The following is a 24,354-nucleotide window of genomic DNA, read 5'->3' as shown; positions in this document are numbered from 1 at the left end:
CAAAGCAACTGCTTTTATCTCTTAGCAGAGGACTAAATAAATGGAAATTAGCTGCAGCAAGTAGGATGCTACCCTGTGCACCCATATGTCAAAGACTGCTGAGCCTGGTGCAAGGCAGGCTGGTGGAGCTCCAGCAGCTGGGTAACCACCTGTGGCTTTCCCAAAAAAGCATTTGCTTTATTCTTGTTGGGATAAACGTTGGACGTGATTATCTTAAAGGTTTTTTCCAGCTCAGTTGAATCTATGATTCTGTGAATTAAAGTGATTTGCAGTGGCAATAGTAGGAATGAGGCCTTTGTCTCTCAGGTGTGGTCCTAAAACCAATATGGTCTCTCTGAAGCTTTCAGGTGAGAGAGGGAGGGAGTCAAAAGTAAGAAGAGTAAAGAACAAGACTGCCTTGAAGCACTACAGCGTAAAGCCCTTAGGGGATATAATTTGCACTTAAAAATAAATTTACCAGTAAATCATAATTCCTTCTTACAGATTTCCCACTCTTTGAAGTACATTTTGTAGGGATGGTCAAGTGCAAGGAGGCTTTAAATCCTTTTTATACAACTAGTGTGATCATCATGTATCATTTATTTGGGTACCCTTACTCTCAGCAGCATTACCTCTATCAGAAATAAATTTGAAGTGTTTATGATAATATTAAGCCCTCAGCAGATGGCAGCATACATCAAATTTTTGTCTGCATGCTCTGTTTTAGAAAACCCAAAACTGAACAGTTCATACCTCAGCCATCACGAGCAGGTAATGAGAACATGGTTATGGTCCCTATCACACTCTTGGCTATTCAAGGAAAGGTTACTGGAGAGATGAAACTCCCTGATCAGAGGAGGAGACTCTCAGGCACCTGGGAGCATGGTGAGGGCAGCCACAAGCCTCCTCAGGTCTCTAGTGAGTGCTGGCCCTGACTTGCCAAACTGCCTAGCTCTGCTGTCTGCTAGTGCTGCTGGGTCCTCATGCTATGGGATGCCCTGGAAATCACAGCCTTAGGCCTTCTCATGCTGTGATATTTTTAAATTATTTAATATTTTTAAATTATTTAAGAGCAACAGTGGAATAGCAGTAAGATGTCACTGCAGAGCTGGGTTTGATCTAGAGAAATCTCCAACTACTTGGCTGGACTTCGCTATTCTCATCTGAGACTGAAGCTGTAATGGAGTAACAGCGAAAAAGAACCTTTTCTCTGCAAGTTAGTTTTGTCACTCACCAATGGCAGGAAAAAAAAAAGTTTATTTAGAGATTTAGTAACCTTCCTTTTTACTAGCACTTTTACTAGGACCAGGACAGCATCACAACTTTACCGGCCTCAGCGCAAAAATATCTCTGTCCCATAACAATATTTCTGTGCAGGTACCCTGTGCTGGACACTAACAGCCATGTACAGATACCCATCAGCTTAATTTTAACAAACCCTTAAAGCCAGTAGGAAAATGGAAGCTAAGCTTCTCCAGAATCAAAGGACTTCATCGCACTGTGGCTGCAGCGAAAGTAAAGGGAAAGCCGTTTCAGATTTCCTTCAACTTCTTCTGCTGCTTCTCCCTGCGGGACGAGTAAGGCACGGATGTGCCCTCTGGAGCTGCTGCCAGGAGCTGCATCCCTGTCCCTCCATGGGTCTGCGTCCCCACATCCACACACACCAGAATGATCCCTGCTTTTTATCGTGCAATACCCCCAGATCCTCTCCACCTCCCAAGACCTCTTTCTTTTAAGCCTTTTGCTGTCTCCACCCTTCTGTATCCCTAAATACCCATCTTCCCTCCTCTAGCTGCCCCTCATATGCCCTGCCCATGGCACCTGGCTGGGCAGGAGGCAGGACAAGCAGGAGCCAGCCAGTCAGCCCAGATTCTGGTGCACTGATGGCACACCAAAACCTGAAACCTCCCTGCTTCTCCTTGGGTGGGAACAGTCAGTCAGATCTCTTTCTTCCTCTCAGCATTACCTTTATTACTGGCAGCCCTGCCTGCTGTGTAATGCCAGATATACTGCATGTGTGCCACACTGGGATCAGTATTTCCCACTTTTCTGAATCTGGGGGCTATGGAGTCATTTTAAACAAATCTGGGGACCATCTGGCACAGTGCAGCCAAAGTGATTTTACATTTACAAGTAAAGATGCTTCTTTATTTATGCTGGTTTCTTTTCCTGTTCATCCACTTGCTTGCTTGAGCATGTGCTCATATTTATGACTATTTTTTCCCCTTTCTTTTTCAGCAGCTGCTGTGCAGTTCACTCTCTGATCACCAACAGGCTGGGACTGGAGACTCAGGAACACTGCTCCAACTGATTAATTAATTCCCCTTCATGCTGCAGTAGGACAGTAAGGAAATGCTGACCACCGACTCCTCTGGGACCTGAAGCTCCTCATCCCTGCCCAAGACATGACTGAGCTGGAGGGGGGAGCAGTGACTGCTGTTTTCAGCGGCTCTCTGAGTGCTGCGAGCATCCCTTTGTGAGACACCAGGAATGACAGGTATCTACCTGACACAGATAAAAGAAAGGAGAGGTAATAAAAAGCCCCTCTGCAAATCCATTTGCATTTGGCTTTTTGCTTATATGCCTCACTAAAGAAGAAATCCTGTTTGTTGCTTTTTTTCCCAGCACTTCCAGCCTCTGTTCGTTTTGCCCCTGGACTAAGCATTATTTGAAGGCTCCGCATTACCTACATAATTTAAGAAGTAAATAAAAAATTTTGCTGAACACACACATAAAGGCATTGATTTGGTGATTCACTATACTGAAGATAAGTTATTTAGCAACTGGCAGAACACACACCCAGTGGTGTGGGGCAGTACTGTACAAAACATGAAGAAATGGTTCCTGCTGAGGGTCTTAGAGCCCAGGCACGGTGCAACAAGCTGTCATGACTCAGACATTCTGGCCCAACCTCTAGTGCCTGGGGCATCCTCATCTAGGTGCTTGCAGCAGAGCATTTCCAGCAGAAGGAGAGGGAAAGGCTTGTTTTTGCCTCAGAGGGGGCTGAAGGCAGGCACCCCAGGGACCGACCCCATCATCACCGCTGCACTGGAGCTGAGAGTTCTTGCGTGAGCCGCCTTTGCTTTTCACATGGACCATCTCTGACACATTGCTCACAGTTTCAGTGGCATCGCTCTCACATCGCAGTTAAGTCATACCCTGCATCATGTTTATGCCTAACCAGCTCTTAACACCAGATGTTGACAACCTGTCACCACTGTCAGTCTGTCTCCACAAGAAAGCAGAGCAGCACAGTGTCACTCCCTCAGAGGCTCCTTGGGTGACATTAGAGGCGGACCAGTCTGCACAGCAACATTATGGCCATACACACAGATAGGTGTTAGGGACTAGTGTGAAGAGAGAGAGATCATTAAACTGGGAAGATTAGCATACTCCAATTCTGGTAGCTGGCCAAGACTAGATCCTGCTTCACTAAGTAGCCCTTTGCTTAGAGGATTGACCTGTGTTGGGCCTATTTGTAGTAGAAGGCACTGAGTTCATAGCTATTTTTGATATTTGACCAAGCAGATCAAATATGAAAGGCAACACTTGAGTGGTTGCACTGATTAGTTGGGAAAAATATTTCTATTAACTCTATGCTTTTATATATTCTTATATAAATGTATTTATGTGTATGCATGTTTGTGTAGCATATAGATATGTATATATGTTATTTACCTTATCCTGTGCTTTAGATAGACTGTAAGTACTATGGTATGCACCCAAAAGCCAGGGAAAACTGCAGGCTTCTAGGCATCACAGTCATCACAATGGTTAAAACTGATGTGTTGCTTTGAGCCAACTGTCCCAGATGTGCCCTGGCGCTTCAGACCTGTCTCCAGGCATTCAGCATCCACCAAAAGCACTGCCAGTTGTTCTCAGTTTTTAATGACAGGCCTTCCTGTTGTGGGTTTCTCCCAGACCTGTGCTGTGCTGAGGGCTCAGCACTGGTGATCTGCATTTTAAGATCAATGCTGGACCTTACAGAATGGATCCCAGGTCAGCTAAACATTACACCGCCTGCAGCTCTGTTGCTCTCAGGCTGGTGGCACAATACCACAGGTTGAAGGAAAGCAGTATGTGGTGTAGGAACACGGTTTGGTGGCGGACTTGGCAGTCTTAGTTTTATGGTTGGATAAGGGAGGACCCTTTTCCAGCTCAAATGATTTTGTGACCCTATGATATAGCTATATGGCTACCTGCCAATGTGCACATTAGCAAGGGCAGGTATGGCCCTCTCTGACGTGAATGGGGGGACCAAGGAGAGGCTGCTCCTTCCCATGTGCTGATGCTGGGCCCCTGTGACGTGCAACCTTCAGGTCCTGCCAAGGAGACAGCCTGTGATGTGGTGCAACCTCAGTGCCTTATCTACCAGGGTTGCAGCATGGGAGGAGGACACTTGGGAACACTGGGGAGGCAAATCCCACTGTGTACTCCAAGCGAGTACAACTGAGGAGCGGGAACAAGTGCTGGGAGGAACTCAGGGTTATCCATGTACTGACCCGAGCCAAAGGGAACCAGTGCTATCTTGAGGCCATTAAGTACACAAACTAACAAGAAACAATTGATTTCTTTCTCTTGCAGCAAGTGGTGTGGCTCAGGCAGGGCTGTGCTCAGTGGGTGGTGGAGGAAGGGAGGGAAAGAGAAGAACAGGAGGATGGTCCTTTGGGACCCTTGTACCTGGATTATGGGAGCCATTTGAACAAGCAGCATTGTGTGCAGAAACACATGACAGGGAAGAGGCAGATTGGGTTGCTCACACCTGGGTATTGGGTGCCCTACAACAAGCACCCCAGGCCTTGTGTGATACTGACCAGCACCAAGGCGTGTTGAAGATGCCATAGGGTAGTGCAGCTGGCACCAGTGGTGCAGACAACCAAACTGAACCCTAATGCAAGGCTCTCAGGGACCGTGGCATGCCCAAACCCACAAGCAAGCACTATCAGGGTCATTTCCACAGCACAACCCACGTAGCAGTGGGGTTTCTGCTTCAGGAGACACCCCACTGGGGTCTGTACCTATGCATCTGGGGCAGGAGGTTCCTCTCAAAAAGGCAAGTGGTTTCCCTTGCAGAGAGGAGTCGAAGCCTCTTTGGGTGGGTGAGAATGGCTGGGGAGAGCTGGGGCCAAAAGAGGCTCAGAGCAGGCAGGGCCCCCATTGCCAATACCCGCAAACAGCTAGCAGCCCTTCTGCAGGGGACCGTCACCACTGTCCTCTTCCTCCCTCTGCACAGCTAGTACATATGCCAGAAGAGGGAGTGCAAAGCCAACTCACAAGCAGGGCTCAGCGCTTTGGATGATCAGTGCTTCCTAGATTCATATGTGCTCAATTTATAAAGACCTCTATCTCTGGTAATTAATCCCTTCATGTTTCCTGTTCCAATATCGCTGACAAAGAAAAAGCAGGAGAAAAACACAGAGTTTGCAATTATCAGCCATTCCCATGGAACCCTGAAGGTTGGCAGGGCAGGAGCAGCTCTCCCAGGTCATGGATGGCCCCAGATCAGGGGTGGCCCCCGTCCAGGGCTGCAGGCAGGCAGGGCTGTGGGCAGGGAGGTCAAGCCATGGCTGGTGAAACTTCTGCCCTTCCTGTGGCTCAGTTACAGCTGAACTGCTGCTACCTTATCCCTGCAGTCTTGTTTTCAGGGAAAGGGGGGCAAAACCACTCAGACAGCACATGGAGAAGACAGATCTGCTGACAGCCCCAGAAGCTGGGAGCCTGTGGTCCTGGCTGTGCTCTCTTACAGGCACCAAGGCATTGATGCGGGCAAAGGCTGGGGCAGCAGAACCTTGTGCTGGATGCAGGGTTAAACCTGCTAAATGCAAACACTGTGACCCCATCTCTCTCCATCTCTTGCAAGGATCTTACATTTCAGAGACGGTTTACTCCTATGACTTCAACTCTGAATAATTAACTCTACACTACAGCCTGTGGAAGAGGATTTCACAAACAGTTTTGCTAACTTTTAGGCTCAGGAGGCTTGCTATGGAGGACTGGAGAAGAAAGACATCTTCTAAGTTTAACTGAATGCGATGGGGTTGAGGTAAAGGACCTGCTGAAATCCACTTTTCTTATGCTCCTTTCTTGCAGAGGGAGCTTGCTGTCTGTGCCCTCTGAGCAAACTGGGCTATGCAAGACCACGGGGGAAAAGCTAGCACCCACAGCTCAGGGCAGAGGCCTGATCCAGCATCTACAACCTTGGTCTTTCAGAAGCGAGCATGGACCCAGGGTGAATAAAGGATCTTGAGACACTGCTGCTACCCCCCGGTTTGTGAAGGCAGGTGAGAAGGTGAGTGCCCATCTAAGCCTGGGGCTATGGTTGCATTTCCCCGGACACTAGTCCAGGGTGCATCAGATTGAAAGCCGCCAGCCCCAGCAGGAATGAGCTAGCAGTGTTAGCATAAGCCTTCTGTTGGGCTGTTTGAATTGAGGTATTGGCAGAATTTCTTCTTACTGCTAATGTAATTTCACTAAGTAAAAGTACTTTAGAGGGGCAAAGGGACTGACCCAGGGACTTGCCTCCAGTCCAGGAGAGAGGAGAGAATGTGGGAAAACCCCCAACCCTAAAACCCTCAGTTGAAAGCATCTGGCTGGGGCTCCCAGCTTCCAAGGCTTTGCTCTGACTCACGTAGTTCCCCTCTCAGTTTTTCCCCTTGCAGGTGGCCCTCCTTAAGGCAAACAATTAAATGGGCATTAGGTGAGAGTGGCTGATCCTATTGCCTAATGAGAAGGGCATTTGGCAGGAAGGTGACAGCGCCTGGCTTGTTCAGAAATCAGGCCCTTTCTTATAGGGGCCTCATGTTCTCCACATTTCTAAAGCTCTCCTTTGTTATCAAAAAAAACAAATAAAGAGGTTTTGAACTTCTACAAGCAAAGTCCAGCCAGCCTGAGACTAAAACCCAGAAACAGCACATGTAGAACACAGTAACAGTGGGTTCCAGCAACCAGAATTTCACTCTCCGGTTTATATGTAGTTGAATCTCACTGGCCTTCTCATCAGCAGTGAGTGCCGCCATTGCAAAGGCCTCAGCTGCAAAGGGCTGTGTGCCTGTGCTCTGCATTGGTAACTGGCTCAGGATGCGACACAGTGGGACTCTAAGGGTGTGGACTGGGACATTTGCCGCCAAGGAGACGTTTTCAGTGGAGCAGGACTGGTGAGAGTTCTGGGCTGCTTTCTATTATCTGCCTGGTGTGAACATGCCTGTGATGGCTGGGCAAGAGCCTGTTGCTTCTTTGGCAAAACTGGTTTCACTCTGGGAGACAAGCAGTCTGATCTCTGGATGGTGAGATGGGAAATGCCGTGGGCTCAGCCTGAAGTCCCTTGGGACTGCATGAAGTTCATCAATGAAAAGCCTGTCCTCAGTGCACATGTTCCTTCACAGAATTTCTTGCCAAAATAAGCCATCCAGAAGCCTCAGTGGCTGTTGACGACAGTCACTGAATCTCACCAGCACCGCTTGTCTAGCCTGGATGTGGTTAATTTGCATTAGCCTATGAGCAAGATGCAGCTGAGAGCTATAATGCAGATACTGCAGGTCCTGGGGATCAGCAGGAAAAAGTTGGGAATGGATGGGTTTCTATGCAGAGCTGATTGCAGGAGCACTGTCCACACCACCTGCAATGATGTCCTCCTTCAGCCTAGGGTGCATGTGACTCCCAGCAACCACATTTCATGGTATAGCCTTGGGGAAACAGCAGCCCCTGAACTCCCCAGAAGCCTTCTGCAGAGCCTGAGCTGAGCCAGGCTGCAGCATGGGCTGTCAGGAAACAGCTACATGTTGGGTGACTGCCTGAGCAGCCAAATGTCCCTGAAGGTAACAGGGAGCCCACACAGTCTGGGGCTCTGTCTCAGTATTTATCGTCACCTTCCAAGAGGGATCTGTGATGTCACTGGACAGTGATGCTTGGTGGGATGGTTTCCTGCCCTTTTAGTTAACCAAAAGCATAGATGCAGTCCCTTCCTTTCAGAAAGGTAAAAGCCCACAGGACATCTCCGATTATCCCACCGAAAACTCTTCCAGAGCAGCATTTGTTAGCACTGACACCAGCATACCCCCAGCCCTCTCCCCTCCTCAGCCTCCCTGCACACCAGCATCCAGCTGTCTGAAACAGTGCCCAGCCTACTGCCTCTTCCCTTTTTCTCTTTCTATTCTTACTTGTAGTCCCTTCATCATTAGTTCCCAGAGGACTATCAATAGCATATTTGCCTGACACAGACAGTTTCACTGCTATAAATTCTCCATAGATCATTGAATAGAGACTTTTTAATTAGGTTTTAGAATTTTTCCATTAGCGGAAAGACATTGAGATTTCTGGTCTCACTTCTGAAAAGCAAAATATGATAGACAGGGAAGCTGCTTGATTTATTGCAACATTAACATTTTCCTCCCGGTATTTATGGGCACGAATCAATTGCTGTTTTGCCACTGTGGACATGAATGTGTTTGGCAATTTATTTTACTGTGCTACAAAAGAGAGATTTAACCCAGTGAGCTCTCTTGGGCTGATGTACTGTCTGTGTAACATATACAGAAAATGTGAACAATATATTTTATCATCAAAACATGATTGCTTTCCAATTTGCACCAAAATGTCTGTATGTTCTCACTATTAAAGGGTTTTTCTGGCTTTAGCTCTCACTTTTCCTCACAGATCTGAGATAGGGCTTTGTATGAAAGTAGAAAACATTGAGTCGGTGCTACCTCCTCTACGAGTATGAAAGAGCAAAGCTGTGCTGCCTTTGGCCCTAGGCACCAGCCTCCATGGTCATGATGAGATGGCAGGCATTTGTTTCTAGTATATTCCTGGTTGCTGAGCATTCCAGAGTGATGGAATTCATGAACCAATTGTGATATTTTGGGTTTTTTAAAAGCCTGGATGGATTTTTCCCTTCCAGAAACTGTTGCAGATGGCTTTGTATTGAGCTGAGAGAGAGCTCTCTTGTTTACTGTCTGTCCTATCCAGAAACACCTTCAGAGTGTGAAACACTGTCATGGCATTGTTTTGCCAATGAAACCCTTGCAAGTGTCAAGATTTTATTTCAATCTACTCATCCTGACAAAACTTTATGTTTTAAAAAATCCCAGCCAACTGTAACGAGCAATGTTTTGATCCTGCTGGGTACATTTGATCCAGTTCTTGCACCTCGTCTATAGCTCAGTGTGTTGCATCATCTTTTGTTGGGTTATACTGGGTAAGAAGGAGGCAGCAAGGGCAGCCTCAGGTATCATTTCATCTACTGTGGCATCCTTTGTCCCAGCTGGAGATCACCAACATGCCCATCTGGGCCTGAGCTAAAGAACTTTGTGGCTTCTGCAGTGCTCTCACATGCAGTAACAAATAATAAAAAACACAGTATCACAGTATCACAGTATGTTAGAGATTGGAAGGGACCTCAAGAGATCATCTAGTCCAATCCCCCTGCCAGAGCAGGAACACCTAGATAAGGTTACACAGGAATGTGTCCAGGCGGGTTTTGAATGTCTCCAAAGAAGGAGACTCCACAACCTCCCTGGGCAGCCTGTTCCAGTGTTCTGTCACCCTCACTGAGAAGAAGTTTCTTCTCAAGTTTAAGTGGAACCTCTTGTGTTCCAGTTTATACCCATTACCCCTTGTCCTATCATTGTTTGCCACTGTAAAGAAAAATGTTCTTATTCAGATTTTACGGTTTCAAGAGGAGCAATTTTTTTTTCCCTTTTCTGATTCTTGACCAAACTTTACTTCATATGCTCGCTCACTATCTTTACAGTCCTTAAAAGGAAAGTTTTGAAGGAACTTTATAACTAACCTTCATTTTTTTTCTCCTGAAATTTCTACTTTTTCTTTCTACTTTAAATTTCATTATTTTGTTAACTCCTTTGAAGAATTCAAGTATATAGACATTTTTCCTCTGAAGTAGCACTCCCGTTAATCCTGATATACTCTTTCTAGCATTAGAGCTTACTATTTCTCCCTCTAGTTTTAACCACATATAATTGGTATAGGAGAAACACTTCCTGACCTCCACTCACTGTCATCAATGGAAAAAGCAAGAACTGAAACTTGCTAAAAGCAGCAATTGCCTTGGCTCCTCCCTGCCACCACTGTAGGCAGTTTTTCCTAGCAGCTCAGCTGAGCCAGACTGCATCACTTCCTGCCCTCTCGTTTTTTCACAGACCCTGACAAACTGTACCTGCCTCTAAGCCTTCTCCAGTCCTCACAGTTATTCACCGGAGACAGCAGCTTAGGCAGTATCTTCTTGCTACCCATTTCTGAAACAGCTAGGGTGAAACTTCTCTGAAATGGCTGTTTCCTCCCACATGGTGTCTTAGCCTCGCTTATTATTTTCCAAATTTCCTGCTCCTCCTATTTCAGGAATTTCTCATTTGCATTTATCTCTTTAACAATTTGTGCCAGAAATAACCTAACAGTCCTTTGCCTGCATTGCCTGGCTTTCAAAGTTTTGATTACCCACAGTTCCCTTGGGAGAAAATGAGAACTGTGGATTACTTTCTTTTCCTCATATGTCCTGAATGATATTCAGTCCTTGACATGTAAAGTGAAAACCAAACTTCACAATCTGCTCTAAGAATCTCAAGAAAACTTTAAGGGGAGCATCTACCTTTAGCTTTGCAAGATTAATGGCTGCTAACTCCTGCGGTCTCCTATTTATGTTATTACTTGCTCTGACATTAATGAATAAATTATGCTAAAGTGATACAATATTTATCAGCTGTTCCATGCCATTGCCCTCAGCACATCAGTGTTTGGAGCTCTCTTGATGCCTCCTCAGACCTTGTGCAAGTGAGAGTTGTTAGCCTGCTCATACCCCTTTGCTGTCTGCACCACAGGCGATGCAATTTCACTGCACCTCTGAGCATCCCTCTCTCCCAGCAGTCACCATGGAAGGAAGCCAGCCCAGAGACCTTCCCCACTTCACAAGTAGCGCTAGATCTGGGGCTTTCTTCTGGTAATCACAACCAATTCATAGGGGTGGGTTTACTTTAGGGTTTGGTGAGTTTCAGAAGCATCTGTGAACCTCCATTCATGCCATCACTTCCCATTTCTCCAAACTGGGACATTTCTACCAGATTCAGTATTAAAACCAAACTAGATTATCTTGGGTTTAGGCTTGAAATTTCACCAGGTGATTCAACTCATCAATTCAGGAGAGTTTGAAAAGATGCTCCTAAAAAAAAGATGAAAATCAAAAGATGCAATGGTAAAATTGTAGGACAGGCCAGAATAAGCTAAATCCATCTCTACCCCAGTTCCCCATGCCGTGCATTACCGCTTACAGGTGCTTACAAGAAAACTTCAAGAAAGAGCAGAGAGAATACAGTCATACACCATATTCTCCTCATTTACAACACCTGCCTCATCATTTTATGGAATTTGTTGTATTCTGAGAAATTACGAATAACATTAGCTGAAGTCCCGACAGCCACAGACAGTGATACTTGCACAGGTTATTCTTCCAATCTCCAGTGATTTGCAGCTTAGACATTTCCTGAGATAGATGTGTAGTTTGGGGGTTTAATAGTCCCAAACAGTTTTTCTTCAATGGGGTCATGCAATTGTTTTTCAGACCTGTGTGAAGCCTTAGCATCCACAATGTCCTGCAGGAGGGAGCTCCACAGATGAACTGCGTTGTACCCACATGCTCAGTGAAGAACCCTCTTTCTTTGTGTGCTTCTAACCTACCACTCAGACTTTATGATAGATGAGACAAGGACCTCTGCCCCCTGTGGCTTGTATGGAGCTTGTGATATATAGAGACCTAGTGTATATGTCCATTCCTGGTGTGGATGCTGTGCCACACCGCCATCTCCATCATGAGACCTTTTACAGGCTGGAGATTGAGAACACGGCAAGAAAAAGTGGCTGTACTGTGAGTTTATAGGATGGTATAACACTGTGAATCTGTGTGAGTCTCTGTCCCTTGCCTAATAATTGTTAACCTGTCACTTGCTTTTCTCGTGGTTGCTAAGAACTGAGCTGGTGTTTTCATAAAGCTGTCTGTTACCCACCATATGCTCCTGTCATATTACATTGCACTCACGTGTACCTGAATGATCATACTCAGCTCAGGGCCCACAATTTTATTTGAAAAGGTAGGACTGCTCCTTTCCCAGGTGTGCATCACTTCATGTTTAAGGACATTAAGCATCACCTGCCTCTTATTCTGCAGTCATTCAGATTTGCACAACCCATCTGAGCAATTTACTACCACAAAATATTATGCTGCTACCCTCTTACCTCCTCTTCCAAATGGTTTACGAGTTTGTAAAGCTGCAAACATCCCAGCATAACACTCTGCCTGTTACCCCTTATTTATCCAGGAGAAAACTTCCTCCTCTGTCCTGGGACAACTTAGTCCCTAAGATCTTTACACTCTACAAAATCTTTTTTCATAGCTCATTTCTCCTGTGAGCCAGAAGGCTTTCTCAGAGTCTCTTCTAATTACACCTTCTCCTTTTTAATTTGGAGTGACTGGAACACCACAGAGTGATATAGGCACAGGAGTAGCAGGGATTGCCGCAGTATCAAAATGATGTTTGCCACTTTGTACTGAGTCCTGTTCCTAATAACTACTAAAACTCAAGTTGCCTTTTGACACTTTGAATATTCAGTTGGCATATCCACAGCGATGCAAAGCTATGTGAGTGACAATAGCTAATTTGCAGCCCCTCTTTGTGTTTGTATAATTAGGTTACTCTTCCTCCATGCACCTTACTTGGCACTTACACACTCTACCTTTCATTTGCTGTTTATCACCCAGTCAGTCTTTAAAGATATTTCTCCAACTGTTCAGTTGCCTGCACTTTTGAAAGATATGAAAAATAATTCTGAATCATCAGCATATTCATCCCTTTATTATTCCAAGAAACTTTCCTGATCATTCCTGAACAACAGAAATCCTCTCCTCTCCCTTGTGGTTGCTAACCTTTGTCTCTTATCTCAAGAGAAGTTATTTGTTTACCTCTTTACGATATTACATACCTTCGATCAGGGTTTTTTTCTTTTCTGTTTCATTTATTTGGTTTTGGAAAAAAAATCTTCCTTCTATAGTTTCCTTTCCTCTGCCATTTAATTTTTCTGGGTCTATATGTGTGCCTGAGGACATTGTTTTCATATTCTTTATTTGATCGTAAATATTTACACTGAATCACTCTTATTGTGTCTTTAAATAGCACCCTGTTCTTTGTGAACATTTCACCCATTTTACTCTTCCTTTAAGTTACATTTAATAAGTCTCCTTGGTTTATATGTTTCCATTTTTAAAAGGTAATAGATCAGGATTTGGTCTCTGTTGTTGCTTGAGGCATAGTAAACTGAAATGAATCACAACCACTATCATAAAGAGACCTTTCAATGGCCATGTCTTGAACCAGATCTTCTGCATTTCTCGTATGCAATTCAAGTCTCTTCCTCTATCTGGGTCATTGCAAAACTGATGGGGTATAGAAAAGAAATAAAATGCATCTTTCCCTGCCTTACTTAATTTTTCTTTATTTCATTTTTTCTAGGTTTTAAAAGGAAGCTCATCTCCGTACCATGCCTTGGAAAGGACAAGCAGCATGTGGGAGTGTGCCTATTGAAAACACAAGGCTCCACAGAACAGTAGCTGGAAGAAACCCATGTCCCTAATTCCAGCCACAGCATCTTGTTCAGAGATGTACATTGAGATGAATGTCCCTATGTCAGGAGTGCAGACCCTGCCCACAGATGCAGCATCTACCTGATCTACCTGTGGGTACCCTGAGTATACAGACATATAGATGGTTTGTGTTGGTGCCATACATGTACCACCCATATAACTTGTCTTGGTAGAACAGCCCCACAACATGGCTCCACAGGCCCTGTGGGAAGTACACCCTGAGAAATATACCTTTTAAACACTGTGGTGAAACAGGTCATACCTGTGCTGCCTGTTCCCCACATCAATCCCCATGTACCTCCGAAAGGGATGGAGGAAGTGAGATATAGCAGGGCATCAGTGGCTGTCATGAAGCAAGCAAACAGTAAGCCTGAACAATGAATGATAAGGGAGGAGAGTACTACTCACTGCTATGGCTTCTGGAAACACTCATAAAAAACAGCATTACAAGGAATGAGCGGCATGTAGTGTGGCTGACCTAAGAGGTGTTGTCAGACTATCCCTGCTACTGAGTCTCTCCTCCTGCTGACTGCCCCTTCACAAAGATGGAAGGAGCAAAATTGCTGAAGATTCCCCCCTTCTTTGTTTCTGATTTTTTTCTCTTTTATGATGACTTAATTTAGGGAACCCTCAAAACTTGGGATTTATTTTGTGTGCTCACATGCAGTGACGTTTGTTGGTCCAGTGACGGATTTCTCAGGTCAGCACTTATATGGTTACCACGCAAGGAAATTCCCTTTAGGACAAAGAACACCCTTTGGGATGTAAAACTAAGTTGCACGGTTGGTTGCTGGTTCTTTGTTTTTAAGTTAAGAGAAAAAAAAAAAAAACCAAACAAATCCCTTAAAAGTTCTGCACTATCAGAATAAAAAGTTGTAGCCTGTTACTGGCCCGCAGCAAGAAGGTCCATTCCAACCATGGTGATTTCTTCATTTCCTTGCTGGAAAAGAAATGAGAGCACCATTCAGCTAAAATCCCTGTAGGACTGGAGGAGGGTGGTGAAGGAAGACATGGAGTCTGAAGAAGAGGAAGGAGCCCTCCAGGCCCGGTCTGGCCATAGACACTTGCCCTGTGGGCACCCTATGCTGAGTTACCAAAAGATCTAGGTAGGTGCCAGCCTCAGGGAAGGAAATACATTTGCAGGGAACCCCCAGATACTTTTCAAGGCTTTGCTGTATAAACATATTAAAAATCTGAAAGTAATCCTCTGGCAGAAGGCAAGAAGCTTATTTCTGTCGATGTATTTGTCTTAAGATAACAATCAAATGCTCTTTCCGCAGCAAAAAGTCAGTGGTAGATTTGCCTTTGTGCATGCAGTTGGGATCCCGCCCAAGAGGTGACAGCTGACAGATAAGACTTAATTAATGTCCAGTAAGAAGCAGGAGGGATGAATGTTATCAGCAGTTGCACCTGACTCATATGATGGGCTGATAATCCATTGAGAACTCCATGGAGGTCTGAAAACAGTGGGTCCCCTCCTTGGGATCATAGAATCATAGAATGGTTTGGGTTGGAAAACACCTTAAGATCATCTAGTTTCAACCCCCCTGCCATGGGCAGGGACACCTTCAGTTGATTGCTTTCCTAGCATGCACAGGCAGTGTTTCAGTCAATCTCACCCCTGCACCATGAGAAAAAAGCTGATGGAAAAATTAATAATGGCTTGGCTGGATCAGACATTATGATGGGCCTTTAGGAGAGCTGTCAATGTTGCATGTAAAGAGAAAACTGGGCTTTTAAGTTGTAAGTGTGATGTTTTCTCCCAGTGATGGAGGCAAAAGCCACGACATGAACTGCTGGAACACAGTCCTCTTCTCCTGCAGCTTGGATTGTGTGAAATGAAGGATACACAAAAGGTCCTGTTTACAAAACATAACTTTCTATGAGAAGCGCCATCAATATATTGAATAGGGATGAATGTAAATGAAGTCCATAAAGTATTAAATAAGTTAACAGCAGGAAAATGAGCTCTATTGTATTTTCCCCTCAGACCAAAATTCCTAAATCCTCCCACAGGGTTCAAAATACTTTTCAACAAATGAATTACCTTAAAAAAACAACCATATCGCTTTGAACTTTGTCAAGGAAAGAGTCACAAATCAAATTTGTATAAAAAAATCAAAGGCATGAAGAGACACTATCACAGATTAAAAAAAATTGTATTTAATCCCTGTTTTGGTGATAAACAGGAAGAATTGCATGGTGGTTTTCCCATGGGAAAAGGGACACTGCAGAGAACCATGGGGGCTGCAGCTGGCCCTACCAGCTCTGCAGATACCTCCTCTGTGGAGGGTGTGGAGATGTTCCCACCATCCCACTACTTGTCTTCCCTTCCCTGGAACTGCTCTGCTTGTGTTCAAGCACTGGGAAGTAGCTAAAAGTTTTTCTGTTTCGAACTGGTGTAAATTGCCGCATGTGTGAAACAAACAACAGCCTCAGTCAGGCTCAGTACTTCACAGTCACATCTTCCACCTTGTGAGCTTATGTATTTCTTCAGGTACATGGTTTGCCCTGTGGTCTCCTGGAGTTTGGGAGTGTCACACCTCCAGCTCTCCTGCCTTACCTGTTTCTCATTAAGCATAACCAAAATCTTGAGGCCAGGAAAAAATTGAAGCAGGATAGATATATTTGGATAGGAAATAACTGTATGGATATTTCAGTAGTAGCAACCATTTAACACTGTCCAGAGGTCTGAAACACTTTAATGGCAGTGAAATCATCTGGGGTTGCCAGAGGCACCCAGCAGCACCAATTTAATAGATTATGGCATCATGTAATAGATATGTATCTATAGGTACGTAATAGATATGTAACCAATAGCTCATGAAAGGCCCGAAATTTATCTCAGATATATCAAAATATGCATGGCAGCATTTCCTAATTAAGCAAAAGAAAAGCCAGCCTCTGTGTGAAGCATTGGATGGAACAATGTTATCAGACCTCTCTGGGCAAACACAAAGATTGTATAAAATAGGCTGTTCCCAGGGAAAGCAGCACGTCTCCTCCAGCTGCCTTCCAAGAGCAATGGATCTCAAAGTGACCTGTGTGCTTTCCGTCGTTCTCGTCATAGCCCTCAGCACCTTGGCAGGTGCTGTACCAAGTAAGTACATTCATCTGCTGTTACCTTCACAGGTATGTATGTGGGCCTCGTCCTACTGACTATAACTGCGACAAGAGCATGGTTCCAGTTTACCTGTCGGACAGCGAACGTCTCGCTCTGGTGAACATCCAGCTTTACCAAAGCTGGAGTCTACTTTATAGTTTTTCAGAGAGATCTGTGGCAAAATAAAAAGGCTGCAGGTGAACTGTTGTGTTGCTGGAATAACCAGGAACCTGCTGCAAAGGCAGAGGGACAGACATCCCCAAGAGCTCGCCAGGACTGGAACAGGATCTAGCTTTGTCTAAATAGTCTGCTGACATTTATTTTATGCTACTTTGCCACATTAGTGCAATTTCAAAAGAATCTATCTGCTTCCTTATCGAAAGACAAGTCCTTTAGGCAACTTAAGAAAGCAAGTAACTCTATGACAGACACCTAGGATATGGCTAGAATTTCTTGGTTGTGAATGACTGTGCAGCAGGCTTAAAATGTTTAAAGTATAGTGCAACTATTTGCATGTAAACCTATGTTTTTATAGACACCTGAGGAGAATGCAGATATTTTCTATCTTGACACCCAAGAGAAGGTGTGGATGCATCATCCCTAGCAGTGTTCAATGCCAGGTTGGACGTGGCTTTGAGCAACCTGGTCTAGTGGAAGGTGTCCCTGCCCATGGTAGAAGGGTTGGAACTGGATGATCTTTAAGGTTCCTTCCAACCCAAACCATTCTGTGATTCTGTGAATATCTACTGGATCTTTAACTCTTTCTTTTGTCACGAGATGGGCAAAGCAACAAACATTTACTAGCATGACATTTTGGGTTATGGGGCTTTACTGTTTGAAGTGATCTATTTAAAGTCTACAGACGCCACTGTGCTGGGCTGGCTTGGCTGCAAGTGAGACCACAGATTCTCAAAGGGTGAAGCACAACCCTTACTGAAATCAGTGGGAATTTAAGAGCAGCTTTTAAACTGCACAGGTTCTGGACTTAGCAAGGAACAGAAAAGGTACACTTGAAAAGTCTAGGGAAAGATCATTGTTCCCAGTGGACATCTAATAAATGCACCTCAGCTAATGGTTGTGCAGACTGACACTCAGTAACTTGCTACTTTTGTCCTGAACAGCAAGATGCCAGTGTAAAATGGAGTCCAAGGAGCGGAGGAACTGTGGCTACCCAGGAATCACAGCAGAGCAATGCAGGAAAGCTGGGTGCTGCTTCAACTCTTCAGTCCCTGGCGTTCCCTGGTGCTTTTCTCCTAAAGCAAAGAAAGGTAGTGCCTCTGATTGTGTGAAAATGTGTATACCCATGGAGTAGATCTGCTTTTCTCTTCAGGCCAATGAAATGGCCACAAACCTCTATTAGAAGGCCACTGGCAGTAGAATGCAAAGTCAAACTTTGCTTACGCATGAGTCTTCTGTCTCATCCTCTTCACGTAATATATTTTCTCTTCCTTCAGATACCAAATGTTATCTCTTCCCTTCCTTCTATTTATCAAATAACCCATGCTGATTATTCAAAACCTTTTTACTGCCATTTGTGTTCTTGTTCATCATTACAGCAGGGGATCCTTAGCACTTATTTAAACGGGTTTTCTATGTAGCTGAGGAGGACTTTAGCACTGCAGGTCAAAGTCCTGAGTATGTGAGTCCCTCTGTAGTCGTTTGACACCTGTACAAAAGACCACGGGCATCCTGTAACTTCTAGGTTTTTTGCTCTTTCCTCCAGCCTGTTTTGATAATTGCTGCTTCTTCCTCTCTTCCTGTTTCCCAGCCTAAGTCAACTTGGTGGTTCTTTTTTTTCTCTCCCATTTTTGCTCCCAGTTTTAACTCAATGAAATCTCAAAAATATCCCTTGGGAAATTTTTTTCTCCATTAGATTTTCTCCTTCTGAAGCTTCTAAAGTCCTGCTTCTGATTTTTGCCTTTGTTTTCTCAGAGGGTAAGAGCTGCTCTCGAGTCCTTCACGGAATGGGTGTATATTTTACATTATGCTGAATGGAAGCCACATTTGCTGGGCTGACTGCGTGACTGTTTCTTAGGAGAACTTCAGGGCAATCTCAGTAATTGCACAGGTGAAAGGAAAAGAAGTGAGGGTGCAAAGGCAACGTTGCCCAATGAAAGAACTTGATATGAATCAAGATTGGTCAACAGGGCTCAGAATTGTCAGAGGAAGAATTAATTGTGCTTTTGAACACTGTTTGCATTTAACGAAAGAAATGAAAACCAAATGCAGCCTGTACAGTGACATTTTGTAGACTTGCTTTTCTGAGCAGAACTGTTTCAGGAGAGGAAAACTGAACTATTCAGGCCAGATGGTATAACCTCTTTACTTGTGATTTTACTTTAACTGGCCTGGATGAGCTGTGATTTCCGCCTAAATGACCTACATCCTCAACTTGATATGCTGTGGAGGCTGGTTTTTCTCTCCTCATACTAATCAGGCTGCTCTGGGGTTAGCATTGAGTCAGATCATGAATATAGCTTGGTCTGAGGTACAGGTATAGCCAGTGTCTGTGGTACCATTATGGAGGACACATGGCTTTTCACCCCACTGCTGGATCTAGGAAAGGTGAAGTTGGGTCACTGCCTACCAGACACTTCTGAGGCAAATTTTGCCCCTTCTAGCCCCACACCAGCAAATCCACACCCCTTGGCATTTAGTTTTGCGTAGCAGGCACGGTAAGGATTTAGGTGAACCTGCTGGCTGAAATTGGTACGGAGAAGTTCATCATGACTGTCATGCTTGCTCACTGACCTCACCTTTGTGAATTATGCCACCAGGTAAACAGAACATAAAGTAACAATGCCTCCTTCCTTCCTTGGTATTGGCTTTACGCAGTTAGGAAAGTATGTCCCGCTGATTCTCGCGCCAGGATAAACTGCGGCTTCCCTGGCATCACAGCGAAGGAGTGCGAAAAGAAGGGGTGCTGCTTCAGGTCATATCCCGCTGGTGTCCCCTGGTGCTTCTACCACCGCGTGGTGGAGGAAGGTAACACCCTGCATGAGACATTGTCCCCACGTCCCTTTGGATCATGATGGCTCCTGGCAGGGTCCATGCTGAGCCCAGTCCTGGTGTGCTGTGCCAGCATGGTGCGGCAGGAGGGAGAAAGAAGAGGTGTCCCACTCTTCCCACTGTGGGTGCAAGAGCTTCCTCACCTAGAGCATGAGTGGGAAAGAGGTGGCTAAACTCTAAAAAGCCTGGGTTTGCACAGAGGGGTGGATGTTGCCAATGCATCTGAGTCAGGGACTTGTGGGCAATGTGGCTGCACAGGTAGTCTGGGCTCATATGTGAGCTCAAGCCCTCAGCTAGAGCAATGGTAGAGGTGCAGCTACCAAACTCACATCTACTTTATCACAAGAGATAAAAAGCTTTGCTTTAGAAATGTGGAATGGAACATGCAGAAACTTCTGATCCTCTACTTCTATTTTTTCAACTGGGATTGGTTTTTCATTGTAACTAACGTAGATGGCCAATAGCCTCAGCTAATTCCAACCCACCCCACAGTGCGTTTTGTGGAAGTGTATTCTGGGGAAGCCATCGCTAAAAAATCGGCATTTTGGTGTCCTGCACCTAGGCAAAACACTTCCTAGCACGTTGTGTAATTTGTGGAGAAAACATGTCCCTTAATCTGCTTTTCCTCTTTACCTCCCCAGCTTGTTAAGAGAGAAACTTTCATCAAGAACCTTGTGATCACTGGACCTTCTCTAAAGGGAAATAACAGCTGGAGGTCCCAACTCAGACTTTATGGTTTGCAACAGTTATGTTTTCTACATAATTTTTACCTTGGATCGACTCCTTTCTGACAAAAAGTTACTTGCAGCTTTTATTCTTTTAGTAGGCTAGTACCGTGCAGGTTTTCACTGTAATAAAAGAACTATGATGTAATTTTTGAGTTCTCTGCTGTCTTTATTTTAAAGCAGTGTATTTCTCTGTTTCCAAGGAAATTTGGCATCGTAGCAACCCACCAGTGACAGAGTAGTCACTAACACTTCCAAAAGGAGCATGGCACTCAGTTTTCTGTGCTAGCTACACTTCACACTCGCAAGTGACTGCTTGCATTTGTTAGTTGATATGTGGCTTTGCATGGGTGTTTTCTCTTCTGAATACTGACAATATTCAGTTTTCTCTTTATACAGCTATAGCTGTGGATTTGGATTTTTTTCCTCTAGAGACACAGGGAAGGATGCCTTTGTTATCTGACAACTGAGCTGGTCTGACTCGGACGCCTACTGCTCTTCTGCATCACCCCATTTCTGGTGCTGCCAAGCCCTTGGTGCTGTTACCAGCAGGACATGGAATAGCTCAGAAAGGCAGGTACCCAGCAGGTACCCTATCTAACCCAACATGGGCCCTGGCTGCTGGTGCAACATGCAGCTGAATCACTGGGCACTCTCACTGTTAACCAGTATCTCCACAAGTGGGTCCCATAGGTCATGCTCAGGGAAAGTCTCTGCAACACTGCAGAGATGGCAGAGATGGCAGAGTTATTGAATGCCTTCTTTGTCTCTGTCTACTCTGCTGGAGGCAGTCCTGAAGAGCCCTGTACCCCTGAGACCTCAGATGAAGTCAGGTCAACGGAGCAGTTTGCCTTAGTTGATGAGGAATGGGTTAGAGACCAGTTGAGCAATCTGGACATCCATAAATCCATGGGTCCAGATAGGATGCATCCGCGGGTGCTGAGGGAACTGGCAGAAGTCATTGCTAGACCACTCTCCATCATCTTTACCAAGTCTTGGGAAATGGGAGAGGTGCCTGAGGACTGGAGGAAAGCAAATGTCACTCCAGTCTTCAAAAAGGGCAAGAAGGAGGACCCGGGTAACTATAGACCGGTCAGCCTCACCTCCATCCCTGGGAAAGTGATGGAACACCTTATCCTTGGTGCCATCTTAAGGCATGTCAAGGATAAGAGGGTTATGAGGGGCAGTCAACATGGCTTTACCAAAGGGAAGTCATGCTTGACCAACCTCATAGCCTTTTATGAGGAAATAACACGGTGGATGGATGATGGCAGAGCGGTGGATGTGGTCTACCTTGACTTCAGCAAAGCATTTGACACAGTCTCCCACAGCATCCTCATAGCTAAACTGAGGAAGTGTGGTCTGGATGATCAGGTGGTGAGATGGACTGCGAACTGGCTGAAGGACAGAAGCCAGAGAGTTGTGGTCGATGGGGCGGAGTCTAGTTGGAGGCCTGTATCTAGTGGAGTGCCTCAAGGGTCAGTATTGGGACGAGTATTATTTAATATATTCATCAATGATTTAGATGAGGGAATTGAGTGTACTGTCAGTAAGTTTGCTGATGACACTAAGCTGGGAGGAGTGGCTGACACGCCAGAAGGCTGTGCTGCCATCCAGCGAGACCTGGACAGGCTGGAGAGTTGGGCAGGGAGAAACTTGATGAAATATAACAAGGGAAAGTGTAGAGTCCTGCATCTGGGCAGGAACAACCCCAGGTTCCAGTATAGGTTGGGGAACGACCTGTTAGAGAGCAGTGTAGGGGAGAGGGACCTGGAGGTCCTAGTGGATGGCAGGATGACCATGAGCCAGCACTGTGCCCTTGTGGCCAAGAAGGCCAATGGCATCCTGGGGTGTATTAGAAGGGGGGTGGTCAGTAGGTCAAGAGAGGTCCTCCTTCCCCTCTGCTCTGCCCTGGTGAGACCGCATCTGGAATATTGTGTCCAGTTCTGGGCCCCTCAGTTCAAGAAGGACAGGGACCTGCTGGAGAGAGTCCAGTACAGGGCAACTAAGATGATTAAGAGAGTGGAGCATCTCCCTTATGAGGAAAGGCTGAGGGAGCTGGGTCTCTATAGTTTGGAGAAGAGGAGACTGAGGGGTGACCTTATTAGTGTATATAAATATATAAAGGGGGAGTGTCAGGAGGATGGAGCCAGGCTCTCCTCAATGGCAAACAATGATAGGACAAGGGGTAATGGGTACAAACTGGAACACAAGAGGTTCCACTTAAACTTGAGAAGAAACTTCTTCTCAGTGAGGGTGACAGAACACTGGAACAGGCTGCTCAGGGGGGTTGTGGAGTCTCCTTCTCTGGAGACATTCAAAACCCGCCTGGACACATTCCTGTGTAACCTTATCTAGGTGTTCCTGCTCTGGCAGGGGGATTGGACTAGATGATCTTTTGAGGTCCCTTCCAATCTCTAGCATACTGTGATACTGTAACACTAAGATCAAGACATAGGTGCCCCTGGCCCTGACCTGTACCTGAAATAGAGCCTGCTGTGTCTTGCCAGACACAGGAGAAGCTCCTGGTCTCCAGGCCAGTGTGGCTGCTTTCTCCTGGGTGTCTTTATTGATCAGCACAGCAGCTTGAATGCTTCCCTGCTTCAGCTGAGTGAGAGCACAGTGAAGAGCCTCTAAGAGCAGCAGTGGAAGGAGAATGGGTAACATGAGGCTGCCACAGCAGCAAGCCGTGCTCGGGGCTTAGCAGGAAAAAACAGTTGTGCAGGGTTGTGCTCCAAGGAGGGAGAAAAGGGTGGAGACATGTTAGAGATTTCGCCAAGTACGCTTTTGTGATAAATAAGTTTATCCAAGCGGGAAAAATTAGTCATTCATAAAACATTATCTTGTACTTAAAATAGTTTCTATAATATGATATGAATATAGTAGGATACCGGGTATAATTTAAGTGATAAACTGATAAGTTTACTGAAGGTCTTTGCTGAGGAAGGTTTGGTGCTGTAGCCTGGGTGAATTTGGAAGGCCTAAGCACAGTGTAATCACAGTAATACTGTGCTGCAAAATCTGGGGCCACAATTGGGTGCATTCGTCAGGTTAACAGGAGTCTCACTGGGAGAAAGAATGAAAACAGCCACACTGAAAAGGGTAACCCTAACTAGTGCTGTGGGAAACCATCTGCAGGGGCTGAATTTAGGCTGCCAGCTAGTGCTTTTTGAGAGCAAAGCTCTCACTGAGCCACATGTACTCACCAGAAGGCTTTTCCTTCCACAGAGGCACTGACACCATGTGCAAGAGAGTGTAAGGGCGCATGCGGGGACTTCAGAGGGAGAGGCTCAGATGAGTAACTGCTCCCTACTCTTGTCTCACCCTCACAGATCTCTCTGCTGAGGCTGTGGCAGTGAAGCAGGTGCAGGTCAATGGTCCTGCTGAGATTCACAGCATTCTGGGGCTGTATTTGGCTTTGCAAGAAAAACTATGAACAGAAATGTCTTAGTAAGGGGGGCAGTGGGCACTGTGGTGTCTTCCGCTGCAAAATCTGATGGGGAAACTCAGCCTGGCAAGGCACAGGAGCTGAAACTCCTGGAAACTGCTTGAGCCCCCCTGTTGAAATGGTCTGCATGTTGGCATGAGAAAACAATGGTGACTGTGCAGGAAAGCCAAGCTGACAGCAGTCTGACCCCAAAGGCATGAAGCATGAAGGGCTGAACTTGCTCACTTCTTGTCCCTGGGCTTGGTGTCCCCTGCAAAACCCGTTAACTGCTGTGTGGTGAGCATCAAATCACTACCAGCACACTAAGCCAGGGCACTGTGTCATGCAGGTGCTCCAGACATTTGAGGTTAGAAAAAGAGAGTTAATTGTTTATAGCAAAAAGGATTATGAGCTAAGAATTTGCCATCATGAGTAAGTGCTAAGGGATGATGGCTACTCCGGGAAGTTACGT

General features: G+C 45.5%; 1 protein-coding gene across 1 annotated transcript; it reads left to right on the top strand.

Annotated features, from left to right (window-relative positions):
• Positions 1-16,642: 16,642 nt before the first annotated feature.
• On the top strand, positions 16,643-19,753 carry LOC308218969 (trefoil factor 1-like; the record flags this gene model as incomplete). The annotated part of the gene is made up of 3 exons (XM_080613509.1): positions 16,643-16,718; positions 17,843-17,989; positions 19,557-19,753. The coding sequence occupies 3 exons, from the start codon at positions 16,643-16,645 to the stop codon at positions 19,751-19,753; spliced, it is 420 nt and encodes a 139-aa protein (XP_080469635.1).
• Positions 19,754-24,354: the final 4,601 nt, after the last annotated feature.

This window comes from Psittacula echo, assembly GCF_963264785.1.
Source record: "Psittacula echo genome assembly, chromosome: 3".
Taxonomy (NCBI): Eukaryota; Metazoa; Chordata; class Aves; order Psittaciformes; family Psittacidae; genus Psittacula; species Psittacula echo.
Note: the sequence above shows the minus strand (reverse complement) of the source record. Positions and strands in the feature narration are given on the sequence as shown.